This window comes from Vigna umbellata, chromosome 5 (genome assembly GCF_029865625.1).
Source record: "Vigna umbellata cultivar VRB3 chromosome 5, Vumbellata_1.0, whole genome shotgun sequence".
In the NCBI taxonomy this organism is placed as follows: domain Eukaryota; kingdom Viridiplantae; phylum Streptophyta; class Magnoliopsida; order Fabales; family Fabaceae; genus Vigna; species Vigna umbellata.
In genome coordinates this window covers 54,526,952-54,548,311 of record NC_142169.1, presented here as the reverse complement: position 1 = coordinate 54,548,311, position 21,360 = coordinate 54,526,952, and the positions used below count along the sequence as shown (strand labels likewise).

Sequence of the window (21,360 nt, the reverse complement as noted above, 5' to 3'; positions counted from 1 at the left end):
AGGAATATAATTTTCTAAACATATATTCTGAAGTTGGTAATTGTGGAGATGTAAAAAGGATTAGTCACCAACTTATTGGATGCACAGACCTATCAAGCCACGTTGATGTTCCATCATCTAACACTAGAAAAAAAATAAATGGTAATCAATTTTAGTGACCAAAAATGTTAGTCATTATTGGTGACTAAATTAGTGATCAATCTTGTTTTAAGTTAGTGACCACTTTATAGACAAAGATTAACTTTAGTGACCACTTAAGCTTTACAAGTCTGGTCTGAATACACTCCAACATAAAGGAATGATACAAGGCTTACCTCATTTTGATACTTCATCAAAAGTGTGTTCCGATTGTCTTAAGAGAAAGAAACAAAGAAATTCATTTCCATTTGCAACCACATAAAGAGCCTTTCAAATTCTTGAACTAGTACATGGTAATACATGTGGACCCATCAGCCCTATATCCAATAGAAATATAAGTGTATTTTTTTTGGGTGAAATATCAGAGGCTTTCATTACATTAAAAAAAAATATAAGAATTAAGTTAAGAAAGAGACAGGTTTATCCATAAAAGGTCTTTATACAGATAGATTGTAAGAGTGATTTTGTGTCACATGAATTCAATAATTTTTGCAGTGAAACTGGTTAAAGGCCTCTTACAACTTCATACAACCCCAATATAATAGTGTAATTGAGCGGAAGAACCGGACAATCATGAATATGGTTTAAAGTATACTCTCAAGACAAAAATATTCTAGTCCCAAGTTATTAATTGTTCAATTTACATTCTCAATAGGAGTACAACACTAGTAGTGAAGAATAAAACCCATGAAGAAGCCTTGAGAGGATTCAAACCATCAATGACTTACTTCAAAGTGTTTGGTTGTATATCACATGTTCGTGTTTCTTATTGTAAAAAGCAAAGCTTGATGAAAAAAGTGAGATTTATTTTTCTTGGAGTTAGTGAGGGATCAAAGATATTACTAATGCAGAAAAGACATATTATGATAGGTAAAATGATCATATTATGACAGGTGTTCTGATGTCATAGTTCTTACAATCATAAAAAAAATTTATGCATTTTATTACGTAATGAAAATGTACGTCATAATAGGTGCAGCCTACTATGATGTACTTTCTGTCACTTGTCATAATATATTCAGTCTACTACGACATACTTTCAACTATTAGTCATAATATGTCTAATTTAATATGAAGTAATTTTGTTTACCTGTCATAATATCTTGGCTTCTATGAGATAGTTTTTTTCTCCTATCATAATATCTCTCATTTTCTATAACATATATTTGTTCACATGTCATAATACATTGCTATTTACAAATAATCCTCTTATTTTTACATTTAACATACTATAATAGATAATGTTATGTACGTCATATAAATATTATCTTTTTTTAAAGCTATTCACAAATTTTGTTCAAGATTTTTAAATTAAATTATATTAATATATCTTAAAATAAATATTAAGATAAAAATATTTATTTTCAATTTCAGAAAATTAAAAGGATAAAATATATATTTTACATAGATTTAAAATTTATTAATTTTATATAAATTAAAATTAAATTTATAAAGTTTGAAAGATAAAATTTAAAAAAAAAATATAAAGACAAAAAAAATTGTTATTTTTACAAAACTTGTTTATCCTTTTTTAATAAAGAACCCTCAAATCGCTCTCTAATTCTGCTGTAACATATCTTGAATTTCTTATTCTCTCAAGTTTCTTGACTTTGTCCTTCTCTTACACTTTGCATGGTAAAGCCAAAAATGGCTTTTTCAAAGATACTATGAAATAGTTTGGTTTAAGAATTTCAACAAGTACAGAGTTTCGTCAAACCTTGCAAATGATGGAAAAAAAATTCCCTAGTTTTGCAATATGTGCACCTGCAAGAATTTTTGGATTGCAACCAAAGTGAATTCATATACTTATTAAATGTCCTAGTATTTTTCTAAAATATTCTTTTCTTAAAACCAAAAAAAAAAGGCTAGAAAGTAATTACATTTAAAATATTCTAAAAAATATCTTTAAGCGATGTAAAAGTATTCAAAATAGTATTGCTGCATATAAATAAAATAAGAACGGAGTATAACCATTGAATTTACAATAATTATAGTTTTATTTCAACCGATCATGTTATTGAAATTATGAAATATTTATAGGTTCAGAAATTGAATTTTATTTCGTGCTCTTATACTTTTTTTCATTATGTTTTAGATAATTATTTATTATTTTTTTTATAATTGGCAGGATTTCTATAATTTAATTCTAAAATAAAGAAGGACTGGGAACATAATTAAGATGGGCTGAATTAGTTTAAAAATGAATTTAAAAATAAATAAAAAAAGATTCTTAAATTTATGATGTCATAAGAGAAATTAAGTGTAACCTGGTGAATACCAACAATAACAAAGAATCCAATATAAGGAAAGAAAGATGAAATACACGAGACACAGATTTCTTTTTATTTAAATTCTTATCTAATTAATCTAGACAATTTGCGTTGATTCTTTTCCGAAGTATTGAATTATTTAATTGTAAGAATTTTTACGTAAAAAAAAAAATACAAAATCACAAAACACGTTTCAAAAATATTTATAAAAAAAAATACTCAATTACAAGACGCTAAACACAAATGCAAAGTTATCAATATATAAAAATTAAATATCAACTAAAATGTAACAAAGTTACACTGAAAACCCTATAATAACCTGATTACCCATTTTAATGAATTTTCTGCACTTTTTTTTTTCAATCAACAAGTAAATATATAACACTCACGTAACATCTCTTTTCACAAATAACAAAATTCTCTTTTTCAAAAGTTAATAAATGATAAAAAAAAACTTCCTTTTTAGAAGAATTTTATGATTAGTGACTATAATATAATACATTTTTTTATTAAACATATATAATTCATAAAACACTTTTATCTAATTAATTCTTTACCATTACATATAACATTTAATTTCAATATCATAATACTACTAAAATAAAATATTTTATTATAAATATTCAAAAGATAAATAATATAATGTTTATCATATATTTGTACAATTTTACAATATTGAAATACAATAATATCACTCATATACATTCTCATGCTACTATACTATGATTTTATTACAAAATTATACTTAACATGATCTCATGTTGCTCAACCGCCGAGACGACTAACTCTTCAACCATAATAGATGTCTCTACATATGCATCTCTATCTACTCACATCAATAAAATGATCATTACAAAAGAAGAACACAATACATAATAGAAAAATAAACAAGTGATAAGCTGATGTTAAAAAAAAAAAAACATATATAGAACATATAATTCAAGTTACACAATTTTACCTACCATTCATCAAATATATACGATTAACAAGATAATATTATAAAATACTCAATTATCAAGATATAAACATTGATATTGAATATCGAGAGGTTTTAACACTTGTGATGAATATCTTCCACCACAAGGTTATCATATATTATAATAAGAAATGACATTGTTCTTTAGATCACAACCTATTCTGTAAGAACCTAGAAAATAGAATATTAGAGTAGATAGTTGTGTTAAAATAGTCAGACCAATTATTTTATTTTAAAATACGTCATTAATATAAAAATAATTTCATATAATCGTCTCATTACTTAAAACACACTCCATCTCTCTAGAACTCGTTCTCTGAACTCTCTCTACCTTCTCTCTACATTTTCTTACTCTTTGATCATCTGTTTGACAATTAGGAAGTTCCTAGAGGATCATGGCGAAGTACTCTCCACTTTCATCTGATTGATTCTCCATTTAGAGCAAGTAAGTTTCTAACCTCTTTTCTCGGTCTATCTTCGGTCTATGATCATGCGTACCAAATTTGTTCCGTATGTATCAAGTGAATTTCTCCTTCGATTCTTGGTAGACTTTGGGTCCCAAGATTTTATTCCGATCACCATTCTGTCAATTGTAGCTTTTTCCTAAATTTCTGTGGTGGAAGCTTCGGGCGAGCATTTGTAGAGTTTTCTTAGTTTCCCTAAGGTAAGGGAAGCTAATTTGCTTTTCATAAGTGTAGTAAGATGGGTGAAATCAATTAATTTGTGTGTAGGTGTTTATATGGAAATTGATGGTGTTAAATTGGGGAAAAAGTGTCGAGTGATTGTATATTTAGGATGTGTTTTTAGAATTTGATTGTATGATTGCTATTGGGAGTTATTGTATGAGGAATCTAATATGTTGTTGAGATAAAATTGTATTAATAGTGATGGTTGTGAATATATGAAATTACAGTCTAGATTGTAGCTTGACTTGATGTTGTAGGTATGTCAATTTTGGAATAATGAGAACAATGTGAAATCTGCAATTTGGTATTTGTCTTGGAGTGTTTTGTGATTAGTTAGTATCATTAGATGGTTAAATAGAGAAAGTTAAGGAAGGGAGATAAAATGAGTTCAAATCCTACTTATTTATGAGTAAAATTAGGGGTTTTGGTAGGTGAGTTTTCGAGTAAGTAATTGGTTAGGTATAAGAGGAGTTTAGGGACTATTTTGAAGTCCATTAGGACTTGTGAGAATGGTTAAACCAGAAAAATTTGGTTTGTAATGCAGAAAAGAGTTGGAGAGGGTTGTTGGAATGATTTCGAGTCTATTTAAGGGGTTTGGAGTATTGAATCTTTGAAGAAGCAGTTTATTGGAGTAGAAGTTGGTTTAGAGTCAATTATTGATTCAATTGAAACTTGTTAGTGTAGTAAAACCAGTGACATGAGTGGTAAAAGAGGTAGAAATGATATTGGGTAGTTTAGAGAACTTAAATTGGTTTGGAGTGGAAAATTTAAGTACAATGGTGTTTCTAGGGGTTTCTTAGTGTTTATAGGGTCTTAAGAAGTATGAGAAGTAGAGGGTGAAGGGTGTAAGGTCAAAGAAAAAGAGGAAATGGGATTTGTCATGGCATTGAGCGATCCTTTTTGGGCGCCAGCTCTCGGGTGACAGTATGCTGAGCGCCAACCTGGGCGCCAACTCTCTATCTCGGGGGCGGTAAGCACCAGCCAACAAGGTTGGTTTTTAGTGGTTTTCGGGTATTCTATGATACTTTTCTGGATGATTTTGATTCTTTTATGGTGTTTCATGATTTGCTATGTTTGGATGAATTGTGAAATAAGGTTATCAATGTGTGGATGAAATATTGTGAATGAGAATTCCAAGGAGGAAATCTCTTGTGGGTGGTTTATGGAGAATTAGTATAAATTGTAAGAAGTCGATATGGAGGTTATCCTAATAATCTAATGACTATCCATGCTCAATTAGAAAGTGACGAGTCATGTCATGAGAGGGGCAGAAGGTCCTTGCCTAGGGGATGGTGGCAAAGGGCGTTTTTAAGGACTAACCTTGTGTAGCAACTTTGAGTGGGTCAGTTGTTCCACTATACAGGTGCAAAACCTTCCATGGCTCGACATTTATACTATATTAAAAGGGTTTGGTCAAGTTTGAGTCAGTAGATGTGAATGGGAATGAGGTTCTGCTTATTGTGTGTTTGAAATTTGTATGTTGTACTTACTTTAAATATGAATAATTGTTTTACAATTAGCTTACCCTTCTTGTATGTTTCTTGGTTGTTTGTTATATGTGTTTATTCTTGGTGATGATCATTTGGTGGGTGTGAGCAGAGCCTGATGATGTGACGATTGAGTAAGCGTTAGGCGGCGAGGGTCCTGACGTGTAGTAGTTTTAGTATTACATTTTCCTTAGTGTTTATCTTATCTTGGTGGTTTTTCATACACCATTCTTGTACATAGTTTTGATACTTGTACTTGTTGTATATAAAGTTAGTTTTATGGTTACCTTGGATGACTGTAGAAATGACTTTATATTTGTTAACTGATCTATATTATTGAATATATGATGTTTCCTTTATGGTTTCAATATTGTATTTGGGATGTTACGTATTGCCCCTCTCAACCATTATTTTGTATATGAGTTGAATGAATAGTAGAGTATTGTTAACTCTTTGGCAAGCGTACCAAATCGTTTAATTGATTCTTCGGCACTCAATGGTCCTGATCCACGCCCATCGATACTAAGTCATTGAGCTCTCTGACTTTGGTGTTGCCCAATGAGAAGAATCTCTGCCTAGTGATAACCAACTTAGTGAAGCCATTGTTTAAGTGGTGCCTAACACCATCAATGGCATCCACCACTATCGGTGGTGCCTAGTGGTATCAGAAAACGTTAACTTCTCCCTTTGAGCTTGATTTGTGTAATTTGACATTCCTTGAGTCAATTATCAGTGTTAAACATCCTTATGATCATAAAATTCGTGATTATTGGCTCAACTAATGTCATATTACCCAATTCAAGTCTCACATAGGTAATCCACAAAACTAGCTAACATCTCAATTCAACCATCCTAAACAACAATTACACAGTTCTATCATTCCATACATGTTCTACCACAACATCATAGATTAAAAAATGCATAGAAACAACAACTTCACCAATAGAAAAAACATGTTATAAAGAATTTTGCATACTGTGCAACTTCAAAATCAAATTAAGAGCTCAAACATATCGCTCAGTTCATAACTTTATAATTAGACATGCACTTCTTCATCACAAAACAAAGAAATACAAATTCACAACTTAAAACACCACATTCACATATCACAATACCAATTAACAAATCTCAACATGCAAAAATCTAGAATTAGCTTTCCTAACCCGTTAGGACAACTCAAATAACTCTAGACAACCAAAAGACTTTCAATTCCACAAATGCTCTATTTATACATAGACACATCATAAAGACTATCATAACATGCCGTTATGGTCATTAATTAGCAAAAAGTCATATAGAAGATTAAAAAGGTGCATACAAGCGAATGAAGGTTCACATGTAACCAAAAATAGTAATAGACCAAGAAAAAAGGTTGAAACTCAACTTATCCAAATTGAGAAATTGATTGAAGAGCTCACTATTAGGATGAATCCTACTATCACATTTATTCAATTAGACAAGTGGAGAGGGAGAACTTCTAAAGAGAAGTCAAATAACTCTAGATAACTTATTTATAAAAAAGATTGTGTATTTTAAAATAATAAGACTATTTTATAACAAAAATATTTATATCAAAATTTTTTAATATTAAAATAATCGAATCTTGTAATTTTTAAACCATTATCCATTCTAAATTATCATTTTCAAAGTCTTTATATAAGTGCATTTCCTAATTTCCTAATTTATTGAATATTTCTTATCGACAATCATCATTTAAGGTTGCAACAACCAATTTATTACATATTTATAGAAAATTGATAAAGAAATAAAATTGTACTACAGTATATAATTGGAATATGAAAAACTAAAAATCAAATTAAACATAATGATAATTATCTTATAGTTATAATATATGATTACTATCTAAAAGAATTCATTATTTAAAAATAAATAAATAACATGAAAGTTTACAACCGAAAATATATAAACTCAAATATGAATACGAGATTTACATAAAATTGACTAATAAAGATAGAAAAAAACTTAGAATCTGAAGTTGGTTTGGGAGCAGGTAAAGTAGCCATAGTTATTCAATGTCATCTTTCACTGTTCCATTTATAATGATCCTGCACAGATGCATGTGCATTTGATTACGATGCATGCAACCTTTCAGTGTCAGAAACCTCAGATAACTTCAAGTTACTGCATAACTTTACTATTTTCATTTTCACTATAATCTTTTCTTCTGCATAACTTTTACTGCATAACTTTTACACTGCACATACCATTTTATCCTGTTAATGATGAAAGTGAAACATATGTTCAACTATATTACTGTAAACATCAATGTAAAAGAATGAAGAACGTAGTGTTAGTTTCTGTGACTTTTTCACCGAATATATGTATCCAATGAAGTTTCCATTCCAATGGTTGGAAAGTAAGAGTCTCTCTCAGACATCACATGGACATGTGGTGTTGAACATGGGACCATGTGAGTACAGTTATGAAAGGCTGGCTTCGATGTGTCTGTGTTTGTGGGGACGTGTGAGAGAGAGAGAAAGAGAACGAGTCATGGAATATTTTTCTCCATCAATAAATTCTAAACACATATTTCCAAAACAACCAATCATTGTTTCAACTTTCCACAAGATTTGAGCTCTTTCTCTTAATATACAGTTATCAGCTTTCACTGTTCCAGTTGCCACCGAGGAAGTTCAATTTCTACAAGCAAAGAAAAATGTCTTTGATTTCTTATATTCATTCCATTACAGTTATGATAGAAAGTTAACATGAATTAGACCACATTCTACTCATAATATAAGCACAAAGTGTAAATAATTTAACGTCTTACAGTGTAAATAACTCAAATACTAAGCATACGTGTAAATAACTCAAATACTAGACATAAGGACACAACATGATATAAACAACTTATATATAAAACTTATCATAATTGAGTTGAAATGTTTAGCACTTATTTATATATTTAACATAGATATGGATACTTGAAATCTTCAGTGTGACATTACATTAAAAGGGGGAAAATCAACACACTATATTACTATAATATCATTTAAATAATGATTGAGGCACCTCTAATTGGCACTGCATTAGACTATGTACAAATTGGAATGAAGTATGGGTTCTCCATGAGATGCATTTTTCATATACATGCTCAACTGATTGAGTTATCTGAGAAATTATAAGAGCATGTAGAAGATCCTTGTGAAACCACATTCTTAGGAGGTGGTGGAGAACTGTGTGAAGTTAAACCTCCCTTCAATACATCACGGTCCGTTCTTGAGGTCTCAAGGGGTCTAATTTCCTTCAGCATTGCAACAACATCCTTCATTGTTGGACGTTCTTCAGATCTAGTGCTTACACATAGAAATGACACTGCTAGAGTTTGTAGCATTTCATGCATGGTTGGATCAGCCCTCCCTCTCAAATTTGTGTCAAGAATGTCAGAAGGGTCTCCTTTGCTAGCCAAGTGGTTCCTAACCCACTGAACCAAGTGTGCACCCCCTGGCAGAGTTGGGTCTAATGGGTGCCTTCCACTGAGAACCTCAAGTAGAACCATGCCAAAACTGTACACATCACTCTTTTCAGTGATAGGCTGAAGAGATGCATGCTCTGTGAATAAACCAAAGACAACACAAATTAGTACACTACTCAAAGGGTCAACAGAAATGTGTTTCAAATCTCTAATGTTTTGATCAGATTAATTTTAGTCTTATGTTTTAACAAGGTAGTTTTGTTCTTTATATTTTTTCAGATGTGGTAGATTTCTTCCACCATCCATAGGTTAAAAAGTATATATAAAGTCAAGAACCAAGTCCACCTCATTTAAAAACTAAAACTACCATTTTTTTCAAAGGACTGAGATGAAACTTTTTACCAAAATTTGAGGAACTAAAACATATTTTACTAATGACTCAATAGTTTTTTAGTAGGAAAAGTAAAATAAATACCAGGACCCATGTATCCATATGAACCAGCAAGGTAATGTCTTTGAAGTGGCTTGGAGTTAGTATTGTCACCAATTTCAGTTGCAGTTCTTGCCAGGCCAAAGTCAGCAAGGTAAGGTTGATATCCAGGGCCTAATAACACATTCATGCCTTTGACATCTCCATGGATAATGGCAGGCAAACAGTCATGGTGCAAATATGCTAGTGCATGTGCCACACCTAATATAACATCATATCTTGTCTCCCATTCAGCTTTTCCCTTTCCTGAACCATGAAGCAATGAACTCAGGCTTCCATTAGGGAGGTAGTCATAAAACAGAAGCTTCAGGTTCTTGTTTGATCCCCAACCCAGAAGCCTGATGATGTTCTTGTGCCTAATTGACCCCAATGTTTGAATTTCAGAATTGAATGCTCCTGACTCTTCTGATGACCACATCTTTTTAACTGCCAGTGTTTCACCATTTGGAATTGTCACCTTGTACACCACCCCAGAGCTTCCAGTGCCAATCACATTGGCTGATGTCAAATTGAAGACAATGTCATCAATGGAGAAATCAAGCTTCTGATACAAAGTCATCTCCCAAGCTTCATTTTCCATGAGAACCTTGCTGGCAATGTGAGTACGGACCAAGACATATATTGTAAGCAGCACTAGAACTGCACTGGTGCTTAAGAGAATGGACATGATGAACTTCATGGTCGATGAAGCATGGACTTTGTCAGCAGGAGTTACAACACCTCCGGCAATGTAGAGACCATGATTTTCAGCAAGATCACTAAGAGGGAGTTTGTGGAAGAATCGAGTGTTAGGCAACTCACCAGAGAAGCCATTGAAGGAAACGTTTAAGGAGACGAGATTCTCAAGGTCAGAGAGGGCATCTAAATTCCCTGAGAGCTTGTTGTGAGACAGATCAAGCACTCCTAGTTTGGTAAGACCGGAGAACTGAGATGGAATTTTACCAGAAAACTGATTGAAGCTAAGGTTGAGTGAGATTTCCAATGAAGGAATTAAACCAACTTCATTGGGAATTTCTCCATCTAAGCTATTGCTTCCCAAGTCCAGAAGTTGTAGCTTAGTACAGGACAAGATCTCTGCTGGGATTCTTCCACTTATCTGATTCTTTCCAAGGTTGAGTTTGGTTAATTCAACCAATGAACCAATGGTGTGACTCAACGGACCACTTAGCCTGTTATCTGACAAGTCAATCAACTCAAGGCTTTTGGGAAGAGAATCTGGAACAGAACCAGTGAGACTGTTGGAATGAAGGTCTAGAAACTCAAGATTCTGGCATCCAGATAGTGTTGGAGGAATCTCTCCAGTGAGATGATTGTTGCTCATGTCCATAAAATTCAAACTCTTCAAGTTGCCAATCTCTGGAGGAATGTTACCTGCTAGTCTGTTGTGATTCAACCTCAGCCTGTAGAGGCTTGTGCAATTTCCTATATCAGGTGGTATAAAGCCTGATAACTCATTGGAAAGAAGCAGAATTTTGGTGAGGTTCCTCAACCCAAATAGTTGTCTGGGAACAGGACCAATCAAGTTGTTGTAAGAAAGATCAAGTGCCTCAAGTTCTTGGCACTCAGAAAGACTATCTGGAATGTTTCCTGTTAGCTTGTTCTTCCATGCAAAGAAAAGAGTCAAGCCTTTCAAGTTTCCAATAAGATCAGGAATCTCACCAGAGAGAGCATTGTTGTCAAGTTCCAGTTGATTCAGAGAAGTGCAATTTGAAATCTCTGGAGGGATTATACCAGAGAGCTGATTGACACTTAGCTGAAGCTCTTGGAGATTTAAAAGGTTGCCAAAACTTCTTGGTATGCTACCAGTAAGAAGGTTTTCAGATAAGTCTATGACTTTGATCTCTGTGCAGCTTCCAAGCTCTTCTGGGATGGTACCAACTATATTGTTTTGCCACAAAAGTAGACTCTTAAGCTGGTTGAGTTCTCCAATTTGGCTTGGTATCGAGCCAGAGATAGAGTTCTGATGTAAGTACAGGTTCTGCAACTCACTGCAATTGCCAATCTCTTCTGGAATAGAACCTGACAATAGAGTTGTGTATATGGCTATGGTTTTGACTTTTTTCAGCATTTTGATTGAAGAAGGAAGACTTCCAGAAATGCTGGTTTCTGCAAGGCCTAGCACGACCAAGTTGGTGCAGTTTCCAATCTCCCATGGGATCTCACCCTTGAGGTTCTTATTGCCACCGGCTCTGAAAACTTGGAGCTTGCTTAAAGAGCCAATGCTCTTTGGAATTTCACCACTGAGATGATTATCATAGATTGTCAAGTTCACAAGGCTTGATAAATTGCCAATATTGGATGGAATGCTGCCTTCAAGGAAGTTTGTATGGAGAGACAAACTCATAAGTTTTCTCAGGCTGCAAATTTCTTCTGGAATTTCACCAAAGAGAGAATTGCCACTGAGATCAACAAAGGTGAGCTCTAGATAGTCTCCAATCTCTTTTGGAATCCTTCCAGTGAGGTTGGTTGATGAGAGTATTAGAAACTTCAAGGACCTTAGAGGTTGAAAATTTGAAGGCAATGAGCCTTGCAAGTTGACTGATTTGAGGTTTATCTCTACAACTTCTCCTTGTGAGTTGCAATACACCCCAAACCAGTTGCATGGGCTTGAGGCTGAAGGGTTCCATGATGGTAACACATCGGAAGTGATGTTCAAATTGTTTTTCCATGCTATAAGAGTCTGACCTTGCTCATCAAGGGAGTAACAACAACATGGAAAAAAGAGAAGGGAGTTTAATGAAAGAAGCAAGGTGAAGGAGAAGATTTTGGGAGAAAGTGAGAGATTCCTTAAGCTTCCAGGCATTGCTGAGAGAAGAGAACGGTTGATCTGTTTTGGGATTGTAGAGGGGGAAACCCCATGTTTTGTTTATAGAGGATGAAGAGTAGAAGATCTGGGTCCAAGAGCTTGCTTCTTTATGCTTTTATTATTGTAATGGAAGTTGTTGTTTAATAATGAAAACATGCCCATGTTGCTTACTCTTTCATTATGGTAAATTTCACATTTAACCTCTCATGTAAGAGGCTGAAATTGAAATCTTATATATGAATTCTGCAGTCTTAATGGTTCCAACTTCACACTCTTAGCTAGAATAGCATTTCAAAAATAGTAATATGTCAGAGAGGTGAAAATGGTGGAGCTGAAAATCATGTAAAAAGATTTCCCAAGTTTTTGCTCCCCACGTGGACTCTAACATTATTATTCTGCTTTGATTTCTGCATTATTTTTTCATCCTCTTATAATCTTTTAGTTGCCACGGTTGGAAGGAAACAAAGTAAATGTAGTCAGCACTAGACTAGGAAAATGGCTTTTGAACTAATGGAACATTAAGGTTATTACCTCAATGATAGTGATAGCCTGATCATCCAACATAACAGACAATATGATACATGTTTCATTTTATTTTCAGTGTTTTATAGTTCTTGATTTGCTTAGAGAAGAATATAACTTCTCCCTTTGTTTATCTAGCTCCATTTTTTGTGGTCCACCTATTTTATGTGGTTCAAGTTGATAAGGCATTCATGTCGTTCATTGTTGTTACCTTGTTTGTTTCCCTAGAGTAATCAAACAATGCACAGATGTTCTTTCCTAAATTAACTAACTCATGATGTAAAGTAAACAGTTGTATTTGTTTCCTCAATTAACTAACTCATGAGATGTAAAGTATAAACAGTTTTATTTTCATCAATTTAACATATATGATATGACATCTTTGCTCATTTTTAGAACAACTAACTTCATAGTCAAATTTACATTATTTCTTATTTGTTGCATGTAAGGGTGTCTAAATGATTCAACTTAGTTAGCACAAGTTAAATTAAAATTAACCTGATTTAATTTTTATGAATAAGAAATTTTGTAATTTGATACGATCTAGAGTTGGTAGGTTGATTCATTTAAGAATTGTTTGTTCTTCCAACCTATTTTATATATTCTTTGTTGTACAATCAAAATGGATTTACATGATATTTTTTTTATTTAAAATGTTAATCTATTTCATCAAATATAGTTACAAAGATAATAGTTTAAAACTAAAGTGTAATAATAAGCAAATAAATTAATAATTTAAATTATTAAAACATTAATGAACAACATTTTAAAATTTGAAAAGATAAATAATAAAAAAATTGTAAAAAACTAATAAAAATTTATTGGAAGTGAGTTACATATTAACTAACTTTTAATTCGATTTGAATACATTTAATTTGTGAATTAAATGAGTTAGATTGAGTCTGATCTATATTTAAAAAACCAATTTTTTTGGAAGTCAAACATTAACGAACGATGACTTGGATTGAAATCCATTTTAACATTTCTAATTACCTATTGTAAAGGTGTTTAGATATGAGCTCTTGTCAAAATGTGAAACTTAGTATTCATGTGAACTGTGAAAAAAATTTACTGAAATTTGAGTAGTTACGTGGAACAGAAAATTTTTCATCTGTAGTTCATTGTAAAGGGAATGACAAAGATTTGTTTATATTCAGACGGAGGAAATGGGTGAGGAATCTGATGAAGAAGTGAAGTTCACATGGAGCTCAGAATATGTCTAATAAAAAAAAGTGATATAAAATTCTGAAAGATCTGATCACGTTGTCTGATATTGTTTAGTCTAAAGAATGAATTGAAAACAATGAAAAGGAAGGAAGAACGTTGCATCTTTTCAATATTCAAATGGTAAATTCAAAATTAATGAACATTAGATTGATCAATCATCTCTTTAAATATTCTTTATTCTGTCAGCTCTTTGTAACTTAGTGACCATTATGAACTCATCACGGGTTAAAACTAGAGAATTTATATTAGACTTAATAGCTTATTTTGTCCCCAGTTTCGCTCGAAAATGTCAAATTAGTCCATCCTTTAAAAAATGCGTCAATTACGTCCTTACTTAATAAAATTTGCATCAATGAAATTCCTTCCGTTAAATCCGTACAAACGGCGTTAAGTGAGGACGTAATTGACACATTTTTTAAAGGATGGATTAATTTGACATTTTCGAACGAAACTGGGGACAAAATAGGGTATTAAGCCTTTATATTAAAACAGGTTTTGTAGTAAGGAGAAGATTTTTGAAAAAGACTTTTAAGTGATTTTATGAAAAGAAAAAAGATGATTTAGTTAAAGGAAATGTTTGATGAGGATTTTTGAGATGAAAAAAAGTAAAAGGTGGATTTTGATGTATGGTTACATTTGAAAAGCACTTGGAAGGCTGTCAAAGTTATTTCCTATTTTTCCCTCTCCTCTCAATCCCATACTTTTTCAAATTATATAATCTAAAAATCATTTTTAACTTTTCTATTCTACGGTCTAAAAACATTTTTCAGAAGTTGAAGATCACTTTAGCTTCCTAAGTATGTTATTCGAAAACTTTAAAATAATTTCACTATAAGAAAATCATTAACCAACAACCAAATTTAAAAATAAAAAATAATTAATTACTATATTAACTAAGTTATTCTTAAAAGTTATTAACTATTAAAAATTATGATAATAAATAAAATATGTAAATAGGTATAATTTCAATTCATATACCAACTTATTTTTATGCCCTCAAAATGTTATTGTTTTTCTTCTATTATCATGTATAGTAAATTTGCCTAAGCATTATCACTTAAAATGTTAAGATTCCACTCAAATTTCATCAAATTTTCTTGTAGTTAACTGCATAAATTGTTTTTAAATTATAACATTGATATAAAATATATCCAGCTATAAATTTCACGAGAAAATTTGATAAGTATTATTATTATTATTATAAAAAAATTCTCAATTGCACTTGAATGGATGAGAAATATTGTACAGTTGGAAATTGTGGTACTCCAACCCCACCATTGTTATTGTTGAGTTTAATTGTCTGAGAAAAATAGTATATAAGAATCCAGCACAAGAAATAAGGATCAAGACACTTTTTATCATCACTTGCTAATTCCGAGGCAAAACCATTAAGTGCTGTCAATAAAATAATCATATTTTTAGAAGAACAAGAACAAAAGTTATGGAGCTTATATACTCTCTAATCAAACATATATCTTCAATCAAAACAATTATTAGTTCCACTTAACCTATAATTAATCACACAAAAATTCCAACCCTTTTCCACCTAAATGTTGTTTTTTAATTGTGAAGAATAGGGTCTCGTGTAATATTTAGGTCTTCGATTTAAGATTATCCTCGTATGTACAATAGAAGGGTTTTCCTATAATACCAATGAAATTAATGAGTGTTAGAAGTAGACTTTTAAATCATCAATATTAAAAGTCTAGTTACATTTAAGAACATAAATTAACATTTTAGATATTTAGTCATGTATTTTTAGAAAATAGATATGCTCTTTAGATTATATATTTTTTTCATTTTCATTTTTTATTTTTAAAGAAAATTTTTATCATTTTGTTGATTAGATTCCAACAATTAGGAAGAGAATAAGTATATATAATTTTCAGCTAATTAGAATTTTGTATGGAGTAGGTTTTTCATTTTCTTTATCTTTTCCTCTTTTAGGAACATTTTAGAGTTTCAATGTTCAATCACTTAAAGAAGTATCTTGACTTTATTAGGTCGAGCTTTTTAGATCTCTTTGAAGGTTTTGGTATTATTCTTTTCTCTTGTAATACATATATATTATTTAATATAAATTATAGTTTATTCTTCTTCTTTTCCGCAGTTTTACTTGTGAATTTAAAATTATTGTATTTTCATAAAGGAATATAGTTTTGTAGTTACAAATATTAGAGAAAACCTATTGTAATCATATGATCAACCTTATACAATACTATTTTATTCTATTTATATATATTTGGTTAACTACATAACTTTTGTTTGATAATTGCTTTTAGTGTTTGATCACACATTTTATAAGGCTTTTTCTACTTGTAAACTCAAGAGCTAATTTAGAAAGAAAAGAAAAAGAAAAGTGTTACTTCCATTTTCTTCTTTTGCTTTTATACCATTTTTCCCAAGCTCTTTTTTTTTTCTCTTTATGATATAGAAATATAATTTGAATAACATCATGATTTGGGAATTAATTCTGGTTGGTGAGATTGGATCACATAATTTGAATAATTCATTATTTCCTCTTGTGATTTTTCTTATCCACTATTGTAGCTGAAGTTTTATGATTTAGAAATAAAATATGGATCCTATTTTGAAGGTTTGTGACAAACATGTGTGGAAATTAAATATGATTTGTATGATTGGATCAAAGTCACGTTCTGGCAATATATATTTTGTCACTCAGAAGCACCAACTTAGAATATTAAAAGTGAGAAACAAACCTAAGACAGACACTGCTAAAGGGGAAAAGAGACCAAATGTTGTTTGCATTTTCCTATGGAACCAAATAGTAACAAAAAATCAAAATATTTTTTAAGATATTAGATAAGCTTTAAAACATCATTATTTACTTTCACTGTAATTTGTTAAAACTAAAATAGTAATTTTGGAATTTTAGGTTATAAAAAAAGACTAAATTATATGTTTGTCAATTTTTAATTTATATATATAAACTCAATTAAGCTTAAAGTATCTGATAAATTTGATATTTTTAATTGAATTTTTATTATATTTAATTTTTGATTTATTGAATGTTAAAAAGCTTTAAATAATTTAATTAAATGTGTATATTGTTTAATTTATTATTAATTAGGTGACGTGACTATTAAATTGTTTGGTCAACATACTTGGTTATTCCTGTATTTTATTTTATGTTAAAACAACTTGATTTTGTGGTTAACATAATAGATGATTTGAATTATTGGATGAAGGTAAATTGAAATGAAAAGAAAAACAAAACAGAAATCTATATGGGGTGTTGGGAGAATGCATATATCTTATGATAAGATTCTTATCATAGAATTATGTGCTACCAGAAGACCTTAAACTCTTATGTTTATTTGAAAATAAAAATCGATCGTTTGCATGATGTGTGGTCATGGATTGAGATGCATAACTTTTCTTCATAATTATTGTGTTTTATTTTGGTCATTTGGAGTTGTATAGCTTGTCCCGGCAACTAAATGGTATTTTGCATCACAAGTATTAACAACTTCACCTTATGTTCTTAGTTTTCTTTAAGACAATCTCTCATATTGGTTTTGCAAAGTTCACGTGTAACTCCAATTTTATTATTATTTCGCAATTTCCTAACATGATTATAACATCTATTTTTACTACTAATCTATTTTTACTTATTTGTATGTCTATTCTCATAAGTAAATATTTTTTTTCTAATTTTAATCTTATTTTATTTTCAAGTTTAATGTATTTTGTATTTTGTATTTTGTGTATTTTAGTTATTTTATGTTTGTTTTATCTTTAATTTTTTTATTTATAAGTGTAAAATAAAATGAAGTTTTTGTGGTGAAGGACAACAAACTAGAACTCAAGGAAATATGTTTTGAACAATAATTTATCATTTTGCAGCGCACTGAGTGACACCAAAATCGCGTCCAATGCTGCAAAGTCACAAAATAACCAATGTTGTAGAGGAGCTTGACGTTGAGCGACACAAAAGTGACTTTGAGCGCCACCTGGTCTAATAGCGCTTGCACTGAGCAATGTGAAATTGTAGTGAGTGGTGGTTTGACAGAGAGCTTCTTTCATGTTTTAACTGATATGGTGCTGAGCGATGCATATATAGCGATGAGCGACAACACTACTAACATGTTAAAATGTGATATTTAAACATGTTTCTCACGAGCTTTGAAAATTCCTCTTCCTCCCACACTGAACTTTCAACCTAGGGCGACTAAGAGAGGCCCTTGAAAGTTTTTGGGGTGTTAGGAAGCTCTCCCACTCCTCCTTAGCTATTCAATCTTCATCCATGGTGTATTTCCCTTTTTAGGGTTAATGAAGGAGAGAAGCTACAAATTGGAGTATTGAAGTGAAGGTGAGACGCAATTAGAGCATGGAGTAAGAACCTTGGGAGAGACTTGCATATTTTCTTTGGTTTCCATTTATTTCCTTTGTCTTCAATTTGTAAAAGCCTAAGTTCAGGACTATTCTTATTTGTTAAGATTAGTGGTAAAACATGGAACTCTTATATAATATGTTATTAATGATATATGTCTTTCCAATTCATGTTAATTTTCATGTGTAATGCTTGATATAGATTGTTCCCATACTTGATTTGTGATTCTTGAGGTGTTGGGAAATATCTTTAGAATCTAAACTTTAAATTGAATGACTAATGGGTGTTTGTATCTAGAATTATAACTTGATTCATTAGTAATCTTAAACTCTTGAACTTCATGCATAGTTGTTGGTTGAGGATTCAAGGGATTAAAACTTGATAAATTGACATAGGTTCAAAGTCTAATAGAATTTGAGTATGTTTGTGAATTAATTTTGACATGAATATGGAATTGAGATGTCTGTTAATGCATAAGAATGGAGTGGATGGACTCTAGTATTAACAAATTGTAAAGACTCTATGTTTCTTGCACATTAATTGTTTGATAAAAATACAGAAAGAGTTTCTTGTACTTTTGTAGTCTTTGTATCTAATTAAGTTGTGAACAATAATAGTTGTTAGGTGTTACATTAGTTTTGTAAGAGTTAATGATATTTATCACTTGTTATATGGCAACCAATGCACTTGTAGTTGATTTTGCACTCAACAATTATGTTTAGGTTTTTGTGTTTTTTACTCCTACTTTGTTTTCATTTATCCTTATCTAATACGTTTTGGTTTTCACTTTTTTTCAATCTCATTCTATGTTTGTTCTCTTATTCAACCCCACGATTGTTTCACAGCCTCCCTACACCGTATTTAGAATTTTGTTTTGTTTTTCTTTTATTTTTTTATCCTTATTTAACAATAAAAGTCATATATTCAAGATCACTTAATATTAACACAAAATAACATATAAAGACAACTAAAAAACACGACGGAATAAGATAATAACCACGTCCAGATAACACAAACATTAAAGGCTTAATAGCCTCTTTTGTCCCCAGTTTTGTTCGATTCTGTCAATTTGGTTCTTGGTTTTAAAATAGTGTCAACTTCGTCCTCACGTACCAAATTTTACATCAAAATTGTCCCTTCCGTTAAATAGAAACAAACGACGTTAAGGATTGATGATCTGGCACAGTACAGTGATAACGTGTCAATTTGAAATTGTATGCGTGATGACATGTCACTGAATTAGAGGCTGACGTAATTTCTCATACAAAAACCCATCTACCCCATCCTCTTCCAATTTCTTCCTCTCAACCCTCCTCTTCACCATCACTAACAATGTCACCACCACCACCCCCAAAACCACCGATCCAATGACAACCCCACTCAAAACCTTTCAATCAAACACCTTCCTCCCAGATCCCCTGCTCGGAACCCTAACATGTAAAACTCCACTCTCACCATCAACAGTTAAATTCTGAATCGACAATTAAATTCTGAAAATCCGAAAACGAATCACAAAATTTCTTGCATAACCCACTGTGCTTTTCGAAACTCAATTTGAGAAAAGTGGGTTTCAAAATACAATTTTCCTTCTGCATATGACCATGGTGTGAATGGGTAATTCTTTGTCGGATCTAGTTTAATTTTCTTTATTATGAGATGTAATTTCTCTTAACCTACAAGGGCATTATAAATGACCATTATTCCTTCTACAGTGCACCTCACACCCCATTTCCGCCACTTCCCTTCTCTGCCTTTCCATTGCAACTTTGCTGGTGAGATTCTGGGCACAAATCCCAACTCTGATTTTCCCCAATTACCAAAACTCAAATCGGGTGCCAAAGATGGAGACCTCCTAGAGGAAAAACGTAAGAGGGGTGGTGCTGTGTATAAGGTAGCCACTGAAGGAAAGAAAAAGTTTCACAAATTGAACATCAATGGATTGTGGCACAAAAAATTATGAAGGTGTTCTGCGAGGCAAGGTTTGAACTTGAAACATTGTACGTATCTCCAAACCAAAGGGTGTTTGGTGGGAACGAATGCATTGTACATATAATTTCCCTTATTTGAGTATTGACCTTAGGCTAGGCAAAACCCTACTAACCCGAGGCCTGCACGTCACACTTGCCACCACCGAATTAGTTTACCACCGCGTCTTCAAATCCTCCATCGCAGACGCCGCCACCGTCCCTACTTCCATCACCATCAACGGAATCCAAGTCACTTTTTTCACCGATGGCTTTGGAACCGGCCAAGTCAAGGCGACCCTCGACTCGTACATGGAACTAATTGGAAAATTCGGTCCCATTAATCTCTCCAACCTCATTGAAACCCACTTCCTTAACGCTTCCAAAAAACTCGCTTGCAAGAAAAGGCGGAACATCGTCGGCGGTCAGAAGCTCGTCTCGATGGTGCGTTCGGAGAAACCGAAGGCCGCGACAGGGGAGAACGACGCAACGAAGTACAAGGCGTAGAGGTAGGAGAGCCACGTGTCCGAGGGGATGAGGTTTTCCGAAATCTAGAAGCTTGAGGGTGAGGTTGGTGGTGGCGGCGGCGAATGTCCAGAGAGTGGTGTTGAAGTGGCTTAATTGACTGGTGGGGGTGAGTTCAAGGGATGAAGCGGCTTGGGAGGAGAGGGATGGAGGCGGTTGACAACCCAAATGGTGTTGGGGCTGGGCAAAGAGTGCGGCGGATGGCGAGGTAGAATTTCGACGGGCCTGGGCTTGGGAAGAAATTGAAGAAGCCAAGTTGGAAAGTGTTGTTGAGGTTTTACAGAGTAGCGTTGCCTTGGAGAATGATGGTGGCGGAGAGAGGAAGTCTAGAGAATGAGAATGAAGAGACACGTCACCACGCATACAACTTCAAATTGACACGTTATTACTGTACTATGCCACATAATCAATCCCTTAACTCCGTTTGGTTTTATTTAACGGAAGGGACAATTTTGATGCAAAATTTAATATGTGAGGAC

The 21,360-nt window shown here is 32.4% G+C and overlaps 1 protein-coding gene across 1 annotated transcript; it reads right to left on the bottom strand.

Annotated features, from left to right (window-relative positions):
- Window positions 1-8,396: 8,396 nt before the first annotated feature.
- Window positions 8,397-12,473, bottom strand: LOC148198636 (leucine-rich repeat receptor-like serine/threonine-protein kinase RGI4). The gene is made up of 2 exons (XM_088114853.1): window positions 9,469-12,473; window positions 8,397-9,130 (listed from the first exon to the last, which is right to left on the bottom strand). The coding sequence occupies exons 1-2, from the start codon at window positions 12,284-12,286 to the stop codon at window positions 8,673-8,675; spliced, it is 3,276 nt and encodes a 1,091-aa protein (XP_087970979.1). The 5' UTR covers window positions 12,287-12,473; the 3' UTR covers window positions 8,397-8,672.
- Window positions 12,474-21,360: the final 8,887 nt, after the last annotated feature.